The sequence below is a fragment of the Condylura cristata genome, unplaced genomic scaffold (assembly GCF_000260355.1).
Source record: "Condylura cristata isolate star-nosed mole 26May11 unplaced genomic scaffold, ConCri1.0 scaffold00002, whole genome shotgun sequence".
In the NCBI taxonomy this organism is placed as follows: domain Eukaryota; kingdom Metazoa; phylum Chordata; class Mammalia; order Eulipotyphla; family Talpidae; genus Condylura; species Condylura cristata.
This window is the reverse complement of record NW_004567103.1, coordinates 44,615,890-44,627,268: the sequence shown is the minus strand read 5'-3', so window position 1 is coordinate 44,627,268 and position 11,379 is coordinate 44,615,890. Positions and strand designations below refer to the sequence as shown.

Below are 11,379 nucleotides of genomic sequence, written 5' to 3'. Positions count from 1 at the left end.
TCCCAGAGGAGAGGCCAGGAGCAAAGCACCCCCTCCTGAGTTGAAAAACAAGTGGGCAAGAAGTTATCAATGAAATTAAATGGTGTAGATATATCCAAGGGTACTGCGGATCTGACCCCTTTCTGAATCTTGGGGTGGATGAACGTGTGGGGGTGACAGCTAGTGGGGTCACAGAACAATGTTGGGATGGTGTTAATATGAGGAATAGGAGCATCCTGTTAGCAACCTTAGAAAGAGTGTAAATGGAAACGTGTTCACTAGAGAAACCAACCCGACATCCACAGCATCTTTGACTGTGATATGAACAATTGGGTCATGCACATTTTATTCCGAACTTCTTTCTTTAACAAACCTTTAAAAAAAAATCTGTCCTCAAGTGTTAATATATATGGGTAGAGAACAAGAAAACCACATTAAAATGTGGGTACAGGGTGTCTATGTGTGTGCTTGAAAGGTGGGTGGCTGAGTGTCTGAGTGACTGGCTCCCCAACCTTGCTGAACCCAATTCATATCTTTGCTGAAGCAAAATTTACTGCATAGTACAGGTGTCTGGCAGCTTTAGATGGAAGGATTACCTACTCTGTTCTCAGAGTGTCTGAAACATAGAAAGGTGACCCTAGATCTTAAACTCAGGCAAGCCTTAGACCTTTGTATTTAAGGGGGAAAAGACACACAGATTTTCTGCTTCTTATCCTGCTCAGTCTAATGGGACTGAGTGACCTGGAGCACCAAGGGGTAACAGGATGACAGTTTGGGACTGTGTCCACCACCTGTATGTAAATGAGCATCATGATCCCATATGGCATGATGGAGGTGGTAGATGACCTCTTTTATATTTCTCACCATTTTATATGAAAAGTTATCATGAGCTTCATGAATCTCAGGATATACAGCTTAATTGGAAACCCCGCTGGTGTCTTGCACACCAAGTCCAACAGGAATTATCCTAAGGCTTTTAGGCCTCCCTTCCTGTATTTTCCCACCAAGTCTGACCAGATAGTGTTGTATCAGTGATGAAGAACCAGCATGAAATTCAAAAAGGTAGAAACAAAGCTTATCTTTGGGACTCACCTAGTTTCCCTTGCAATCTACCTTCTTACCTACCTACAAAAGTTTGAATAAAAGGCATGTACATTTCAGCTACTGGAGAGCTTTTGTTCTGATGATTCAGTGGCTGCAGGCAGACTTTATCTTGTCCTATTTGTCCCTAACTTCCCCTCCCCCTACTTTGTTTCCCTCACCAATTCTCTGCTCTTACCACCTCCTGTTTCCATAATTCCATCACCCTCTCATACTTCATTGTTCCCTCTAGAAATAGAGATGTGGACTCCCTGGTGGCACAGGGGTTAATTCTCAGTTCTGTGAAGCTATCCACAGCCACTGTGGCACAAGTTCGATCCCCAGCCAGAGAGGTGACCCACATAGTGCAGCAAACCTCTCCTATCCCACCCACTGCTCCCCTCAGCAGTGTATTTTAGTAAATCTACTTTTCTGTTCCCTACTGTGTCTCTGGTGAATATTCTCATTCCCCACCCCCACCTCTGGCCTGTACCTCAGTTCTTGTATGCATAAATAAATAAATCTTTTTTTTTAAAGGAAATATAGGTGGGAAAGAGACAAAAGAAAACATAAATTGACAAAAGACATAGGCTATAAATTAGACAAAGAAACAGTATATCTTTATTCTGTGTACAGGATACTGTCTATATGTGGCCCTTTAATTACATGCATTTTCAAAGACCAGTGCATTTGTATTTGTACACACCTGTCTTTTTTAAAAATGCTATGCTTTTTATCCATTGTCCTAAGAAATTGAGTTTTGGTTTCAAGGCCTGTCAATAGTATGAGTTTTATATGAATATATATATATATATATAGTAAGAACCATTGACCAACAACAAATGAATAGATATTCTTGCCTTCCTGAGTATTTCTACAAGAACTTAATATCATGTCTGCTCTCCACCCCCACAGATTCCATTTTAAATGACTTTGTTATGATGCACTGTGTTTTTATGCCAAATACCCAGCTTTGCCCAGCCCTGGTGGCCCAATATCCTTTTTGTGGAAAGTCTCTATTCCTTTGAAGACACTCCACATGTATGGCCTTTATGTCGTCTCATTCTCTGAAGGTAAGTCTCAGCCAGAACTGTGCCTTTCATCCTTGTCAAACTCTGAGACATCAGCAGTGCCCCAGGCATAGACAGCTGCTCTCCCTGGGTTTGCCCAGGCCACATTCAAGGAGCCCTCTCATCACCATGAAGAGAAACATGAGCCAAGTTGTTTCAGGAACATGATACTGATGAGAAGTGTGCACACCTGGGAAGTAGGCTGGAGAAAGCTATGCAATTAATAGGGAGTATTATTAGACATAGTTCCCTAACCTTGGAGATAGGGGACCTCTGTGGGACACGAGGCACGTGGGAGCACAGCCTGCTCTGTTAGTTCTCTAAGCAGTGCAAATTAAACTGCTGACGGGCCGACATTAACACGGATTATCATTGTGGGAAGATTTTCCTTCATGTTGTTCCTGATTCATCCTTTTCTCTGTGCTCTTGGTATAGGAGCTATTCCATGGTTGCTACTTATAATATCACATTAACTTAAATCAAAGGTACAAAATTTGGAGGCTGAGTTTGTTTGGGGCAGCTCTTCAATCGTGTGTTGAGTTGACCAGCTGGTGCACAGTGTCTAGAAAATGTAAATTGAATTTAAAAAGTAAATATTATTAATAAGTCACACCCTCAACTTTGGGAGTCGTGTGGAAGGATGTGAAAGTTTATTTTCCATTTCTGCTTTATTTTGAAAATAATGTAAACTTAGACCCCTTTCTGAATAGTTAAAAATATTAAAGAACGGTTTTCTTTTTTCTGCATAATCTAATCAGCATTCACATGTTTTCCTTTTTCAGAGCTAGGATTGCCCTACCTGATTCTCATTTTCTTTTTTTGCCCATAATTCACTTTAAAGTCAACAGAATGCATGAGAATGGGGGACTCGAGTTGGATGCGTTATTTGGAGGGAGCTGCATGAGTGAGATCTGAGTGTTTATTTGCCTGGAAACTATCCTTCCAAGTAAAGACAGCTTAATGAGAATCACATATATAATATATTCTTTCTGGCTCCTCTTCAGTTTTTCTCAAGTCAAAATTAACACATTCAAGATCTCTCTCTGCTCTTTTACCTCCATATATGGTAATCACTATTAGACCTTTGAGATTGGTTGGAAGGAAAAATAAAATCCACCTTTGAGTTTAGGCTTCTCCCTCTACCAGTTAGAATGTTGATTAGCTTAAGGCAAACAAAACCCAAAGAAGAGAGAGAATGTTGCAGGCCAGCTCCTGTAATTTTCACAACCCCAAAGCCCCAAACACTGAACTTAACATCTTTTTTTATTGTTGCCAGTTCTGACTTCTTCATTTATTAGCTTGTTCTCCTCAAACTTGACTGAGAACTTTCACTTCATTGACTCCTGTGTTGTTTTTATTTTTTAAATCTCCTAGAGGGAAAGTTCATGCCATGCGCAGATAGGGGTGGCATGAGGCTGCTGACAGGGGAGAGGAGGGCACATAGGTAAATAAACAGTAGAATCAAGGGAGACCTGTGGTGTCCAATTCTAACTCCTTTCTCAGTGGACACAGAATCCAGGATGGCCGGGTGTTATCCTCAGACCACCTCCTTTACCCCTGGCCCTGCCAGAGCATAGATTTTCTTCACTGTTCTATTTGGAATCAACTCTTACACCTTGACCTATGTCATAACACTTAATCCTTATTGGAGACTCCTAGGGTAATGTTAGGCATCTTAGAGAAACTATATTTCTTTGGTCCTAAATTATATAAACTAATTGTGATTGAATTGAGGGCTGTAAGATACATAGCCTTCATCAGAAGGTTATGGGCTAAATTGAGAGAACTGAAGGAATCCTTGAAAAGCCTGACCTTCAACAGTGACAAATTTACCCTGCTGTTGGCATATCTATCCCAAACCCCTAGGCCTTCTCTTCATTCCACACCTTGGGGATGTGGATCTGATTAGCCTGACTGGGCCATTGCTGATCTCTTGGTCAAGGAAAGGCGGAGAACTTCCCTGGGCAATTTCACAGAGACCATTCTAAGAAACCTTGACCTGCATGCTTGTTAATTCATATTGCAGTTAATATAGTTTTTTTTTGTTTTTGTTTTTGTTTTTACAAATGGGGATACTGAAGCTTAGAAAAATGATGATATGCCCAAGGCAAGTAAAGAAAGAAAAACAGGAAAAGTGGTGAAATAGATGCCGAATGGACAAAATCAACAAATAATATAAACTAAATAGCACCATATTCATAAGGGGCCAGGAGATAAAATGTAAAACTGAACAAGTGGTTTAACCCCTTTGTTAATATGGGGTGTAGAGATACTGAAATACTTTGCCACTTAATATTAAGGCACTCACATTAAAGTGAGTTGCTTTGGCTGAGTGTTTTTGAAATACTTAATATCTGTGACTTTTTATAGCAGCCCTATGAAGAAGTCAGTATTTTCACTGCTCTTTTTCCAAATCAATAAACCAGGATAATAAAAAATTATGATTTGTTCAGAGGAGGGTAATTACTAGCACCAGAAAAGATGTGAGCCTGAATCACTGACACCTATTTCTGTCCTTAATCCACATTGTATGTCTTCTCCAATTTTGCTTTTGCACAGAGGAAGACTGCAAAACTCTGTTTAGCATTAATTTTTCAGGTCTTTTATGTGCTAATGAGACTCTATTCACTAGATAAGCTTGGGACATGATTTGACCTGATGAATACAAGTGCTTTATAATGAGTTTCTTAAATTATATTTGTTCAATTTCTATACTTTTCATCTCTAGTTTCTTTAATCTTTTAAAAATTTGTACTTAAAATACAGTTCAATTTTCTGTTAGTCTTTAAAAAAGAAAATTAAAACCACCTATAATCCTACCGGGTATTACTATTATTAACATTTTGGTTTGTATCCTTCTAGTCTTTTTTCTCTCCATATAGATATATGATTTTAAATATAAGAATACAATCATACTGTAAATAATAGTGCTTTGTCACTTTACAATAGTTTGTGAATATCATTCTATTATTAAATCCCATAGCCTATTTCTAAATATCAATAGCCTTGTCATCATGAAAAATAAATATTTTCATGGTAAAAAAATTCAATTTATAGAAAAAGAAAATAGATAAAAATTCATCTGGGATCTCACCAGTGTTCGATGAAAAAACCTTCCAGATATCTGATATAATTTCATGTAAGTGTAGATCATGTTGTATGTGTTCATTTGTAATATGTTCTTATGTATACAAATGAAACTATCTTTTTTCCACATAATTTCACGAACATTTATTAAACACTTAAACTATATATTATACAGTGCTAACATGAGGTGACAAAGCAGCATAAGAAAGATGTGCTATTTTTATTGACTCAAAATATCATATGGTAAATAAATCAATGATTTTTTTAGCCTCTTCTTATTGTATATTTCGATTTATGTACTTTGCCCTATATCAAATACCATGAGATGAGCCAGAAATTGTTATCCAAATACATGATAATTTCCCCATTTTAAATATCTGAAAAAGATAAAGCACATAGATCATCTAACACCTTTGATGTTTATTACAGAATTAATCTCATGCTGTCTTAATTTTGAATTTATAATTAAAATCATATTTTTTTACAAATATAGGCAGATCTTCAATTAGTAAATAATCACAGCTAAGTTACTGTAAATTTTAATAACTGAATCCTTGATACATTGCATTTTCACATCATTTAGTTTATCTTTCCAACACCATCCCCACTTGTAAGGCTAAAAAAAAAACTTTTAAGACTTATTTAATTTTTCACGTAGGAGAAACCCAGGCAGGTGGAAACCACCTAACCATCTGAGCTTCTGTATTGACTGGCAGATGTTTGGACAAAGTCCGTGTAGCGCTCCTGGAATTCTAGTTGTAGTGACATATTAGTTGATTTCCCAACATCAGTACCCTCTCAGTTGGCCAGTGTAGCAGCTCATAGTACTTGGTTGCCTTTGACCATGATTATATCGCAAATAGCAGCTTCAAGGTAGATCGGGTCAGTGAGATTCAAAGAGAGGCTTCCTGGAGCTTCTGCGGAAAAAGTTGTTTCAATATTTAAGACAGAGACTAGGAAGCCTATTGTACCAGTTCCCAGTGACAGCTAACCTCCAGCTATTCACAGAATGAGTCCTATTACAAAACTAAAATGGAGAGTCAGGGAAAAAAATGACATTGTTAGCATGAATAGTTACTCTGCCAATAGAGTCTCCTTACATTAAAAAATGTAGGTATTTGTTGTCAAGAACAGATCATTATTATTGCTCAAAGAAACTTATGTGAGAAATTGCTTATATTTAAATTTATAAAAATTTTAATTCAGTGATGATTGTGGTCAAATATTTTTTTCTTATTAAACTATCTGACTTATTCAACACAAATTCTATACTTACGGCATGAAAATAATTTCTTATTTGTTTTTAATTGAAAAAATAGAATATAGATTTTTCCACTATGTTTTAGCTGAAGCTGTCTTCATATATTTGCAAAAACAAAGTCTTAACACAATAAGCTTTCCTTACTGAAAGGAAGAATCTCCATCAATTGTTTCTCTGTGAAATTGACCTGGGGGGTAGTCTCTTTATAAAGTGATTTGGTTCCCTAAAAGAATCAAGCTTTTCCTGATGATGAAAGATTTGCAAAGCAGCACTGAGTTCTCATTCTATCAATAGAACCAGATTTTTAGGAACATTCTTTAGTTTTTTTACTGAAAACTATCAGCTTAAATTTTGTTAAGTCAAATTTTGCCCTTGTATCCGTGTTACTATCAGTGCAGTATAATTCCTCAGATCTGGAATTTGAGAATTTATTTAAATAAAGAGGAATTGGTTTGATGATGTGAACATAAAGTGCTCTCTAGGTAGAAATGGCTGTATTATGGAATAATCTACAAAGTATTTTATGTTTTTTTTTCTCAGTGTCATTAATACTGTGAGATATGTAATCACTACGTCTCATTCTCTATTCTACATAGCTTACCAATATTATCTTATCTCTTCCTTAAAGGAGTCCCACAGAGCCGACCAAGGGTCTAAATGGTCAATTAACTGACTGTGGACCCCAGAGTTTATAAGAGGAGTATGAATTTGTAAGTCTGGATATGAACGCAGGTGGTCTATTTCCAAAGCCAGTATTCCCATGCACGTGTGACATCAAAGGAAGTATAGACCCAGTGGCCAGGATGCTGCGATGCTTTACAAAGGCAAACAGTGCAGTAAAGATAATATAGTGGGAAAAGCAAGATCTCTGAAGTTAGAAGACCTGTGTTTAAGACCTGCATCTTACAAGCTAGATTACTCAGCAATTATTCTTAACCTTTCTGAACCCCTTCTGTATAATAGGGGTAATTAAACCCGTCCTACCTACCTCACTAGGTTGCTGTGAAGATCAAATGGGGCTATGTGTGTGAAAGTACATTATAAACCTTCAAGGTCCATATAAATATCGCTAATATTATTGTACCATCATGCAAGGAATATGGCATCATGTAAGAGTACACAGAGCTTTGTCTCATCAGTGGGCAGATGACCCCCAAAGTTTGTTTGCAGCTCCAAGCAGAGATCTTGTATGCAAAGCAGGGCTTTAAAAAACAACAACATTGAAGAGTATCAGTTTGAATGTTGATAAGTGTTTTATAAATAGCTGCATAATTAGCATGTACTTACTGCAAAAAGTATACATAATATTTTATTCCCTGTTGTAGGCGGTAATGAGTCTGCTGCCTCTACATCCTAGGAGGTTTTCACTTACTTTCCCCATGATAATTTTAATATGTGGAACCATTATTAGCTGAATTAAGAATAAGTAAATGAGCAGTAAAAAAAAATACAGAAAAATTACAGGTGCCTGTGGTGAGTAAGATAATAACTAGGTAAAAATATATGAAATAATTACAGTGTTTGAACGGCAGAGCCGGCATGTGGAAAATGACTCAATGGAATATTAAGCCTGCAGTTGGCGGGTAGAAAGACTTTAGCCTACGTGGTGGCCTTCACCTCTCCTGAGCCTCAACTCTGTACCTCACTGAATACAGAGCTGTCCTCAGCCACATCTACCTTATGCTAAAGGAGTTGTTCCAATTCAAGGCAGAATTAATCTGTCTGAAAGTCTGTGTTTCTGTAGGTTAACTACCTAGTAACTGAGAGATTCTGTTTAAAGGATGGACCAGATGTTTTGGGTTTTGTGTAGACTTAGTCAACCTGATGGCATTGAATATTCTATTAACTTAAGTATCTCTGATCTGTATTTGGCAGCTTGACAAAATGGAATTTCAGGTAATTTGGAGAAAGGGTTTTGTTTTTTTTTAAATCCTTTCAACTGTGATTTTTTGTTTTTTTAGAAAATTGTATTATATATAGCACTCCAAACAGTGTGATTGAATTACTTAAGGTAACAGGTCAATCAATAAACTTAATTGTTTGTTCCAACAAACATTTGAGGCTTTTTATGTTTACTTGTGCCTAATTCTTTACTAGAAAATATAAATTTTTGAGATTCATAATGAGTTTAAGTTATAGTTCCTGCTGTTAAGTTTTCTGATTTAATGCTCCCAGAAGGTGGGAAATGCTATTATCATAACAGAATACCCAAGTTATTTCAATGACCAGCAGATATAAGAATGTTTGGCTTGTAGTAGTGAGCCTCTGTTGCTTTTCCATGTATACTGGATAAAAAAGAACTGATTAAATGATAGCAGAGAGGATCCAGTTTAGATAGCAGAAATTATACACCTTCCTAACTATCCAATTGTCGAGGCTACAACAATGAACTCTGATTTTCTGTGTATGCATTGTTTTTTATTTGAGGAGTTTTGGGAATCAATTTCTACATCTCAGATGGATTTCCTTATTATCCAATCAACTTGCAGCTCACCTAATTCTGACAGATAATTTATGTTTGGATAAAGAACATTGATATCAGACAAAATGTAGCAATGTAGACAGGCAGCGTACTGGAGAGGGAAATGAAAGAATTGAATTTTAGTCTAACTAATTCCATTAATAGTTTTGTTAAAAATAGAAAAAACAGTTCCAAAAATAGAGCCAGTCCTTTCTGGGTCCACTCCCAGACTTAATACCTAATTTCATTGCAGTTTCAAACTCTCCCAAAAATGTAATCCTAAAGCAGTTGCTCTGGAGTTTCCAGATCAACATCAGTGAGGTAATCTACAAGACAAGTTACTCCCACCCCTGCCTGCCCTAGGGAAGACAGTTTACCTGAAATAATCTTTCTTTTGCTAATAACCTTGTCCCACCCTCTCTGTGTCTATAATTACCCTCCATTTTGTATAAGCCCTTCCGCAGACAGGATACTGTCTGATTCATGAGTTGCTCAGTAAAGTCAGTGAAATCTCTAATTTATGAGTTTAGTTTTTTAATAATTTCCTTACCTCTAAAATGGGGGAGTCGAAGGACTTACAGTCAACAGACTTCCCCAACTCACAAATTCTGTGATTTTGTGAATCATCTGAATCAACTAGTTGTGTCAATGATGAGTCTGTCCACTTTGACAAGTATAGCTTTTTTGCAATTGCATTTAAAGTAATGATTTAGTGAATAATTCTAAATTTTCTTATAGACTTTTAACTGGTACAAGAGTTTGCCCTCTTTATTATCTCTCTGTTTCTCTTCCCCCATAGGTGCAAGCATTTATATTGCTTCATATGAGCCTGTCATATTATCAGTTATGTCATTGTTAATACAAATATTCCCTGATCATTTGACAAAAATCATTGGGTTTTTGTATATTTGACTTTCTCTACTAATCTGCTATTAAAATAGACATAAGGCAAGTTAATATTTCAAAAAGTGTTCTTCAAATATTAAAGGCATCTTATTTGCATGGTACTCATTGATAATCTTTTGTAAATTTGTCCTGGGGAGAGTTAGACTTCCATTCCATCTAGGATTTTCTCTTTGAAATGGTCCAGTGGCTAATGCATTATTCCTGTTTTAGCCAGGAAAGATAATGGTTTCTGCAAGCTTCTGATACATTTGAATCTCTGAACACAACATACTCAAATATTACTTGTCTTAGATTACGTTTTTACCATCACATTGAAACGAGGGACCTGGTTAGATGTTCTTTATTCTTGGATTGCTCTCTGAAGGGGATATATCTTTTGCCTCTCCTCACCATTTTTGTAGGACTTAAATAAAATAAAGATCACTAGAATCTTCTAAAAGCCTGGTGAAAATGTTACAGGGATAAGTAAAAGCCCCGGTACCTCATGTGTAACCATTTCTGGTACCGGGGCTTTTGTTATCCCGTAACATAAGGACATAAACTCTGTCTTTTCAGGAACTGTTTGCTGCCTCTGGAGAGGCAGAATCTATGAGCACATGCCTGGATTCAGCTGTGAAAGTTCTACCTACCTCCAAATTTTTAGTAAACAAACATCTGTAAAGGGAAAGGCTAGACGTTGTGAACGAAATCAAGGCTATTGTTTTTTTTTGTTTGTTTTTTGTTTTTTTCCTAGAGACAAAAATACTTACTTTTCCTGAGAAAAAGGAAGAAAGCTTCTTCCAAGTCCCTCTGGACCCAGTTCATGCTAGCTCCCAGGCGTCTGTGAGGTTACTTTTGAAGAGTAGGGAACATGGTTCTTCCAAGTCCCTCTGGACCCAGTTCATGCTAGCTCCCAGGAGTCTGTGAGGTTACTTTTGAAGAGTAGGGAACATGGTCCTGGCAAAGGGACGCAGCATGCTGAGGCAGCACTAGAAAACTTGGAATTTGAGCGGAAAAAAAATCTCTTTCCCACTATGATTTGGCTTCCCAGTTGCAATTATACTTAATAAACTCATGAAAGCAAGCATTAATGTCTAGTTACCAGAGCCATTGTTTAGGGCGGTAGAGGTGGTAATACTGGGAAAAGCCCTGGATAAATTTTTAATCCCTGTCATTTACTCACTAAATCTCTTCTCTTTGAAGCTCAGTTTCCTCATCTGTCAATATCTCCCCTTGTAGAGAGTATTATATGATCACAGGAGCACATTAAATGTAATATTGTAGACCACAAATCTGAAGCACTTTTTAAGTGTTATCATGTCATTTCTTGTGTATTCTCTTATTGTAGACAAAGGAGAAACTTCCATCAGGAAGGAAACCAAAAAAAAGTCTTTGTACTCAGTGCTTACCCTGTCCTGGCCACAGATAAGCAGCTGATATCACTATCTTTAATACCCAAGCATTTGCATCACTCTCAAATCAAGATAACTTGGGAATTATGATTAAATTCACTTGATATTTCAAATAGTTTCAGCCTCATGCAAATCAGAAAGAAC

The 11,379-nt window shown here is 36.9% G+C and overlaps 1 protein-coding gene across 6 annotated transcripts in view; it reads left to right on the top strand.

Annotated features, from left to right (window-relative positions):
* Positions 1-11,379, top strand: part of RAPGEF4 (Rap guanine nucleotide exchange factor (GEF) 4) — a 228,259-nt gene that overhangs the window by 181,134 nt on the left and 35,746 nt on the right. For all 6 annotated transcript variants that reach the window (XM_004674534.2, XM_012726839.1, XM_012726835.1 and 3 more), the window contains one exon: positions 1,975-2,053. In XM_004674534.2, the coding sequence (XP_004674591.1) occupies positions 1,975-2,053 (79 nt within the window). The remainder of the gene's footprint in view (positions 1-1,974; positions 2,054-11,379) is intronic.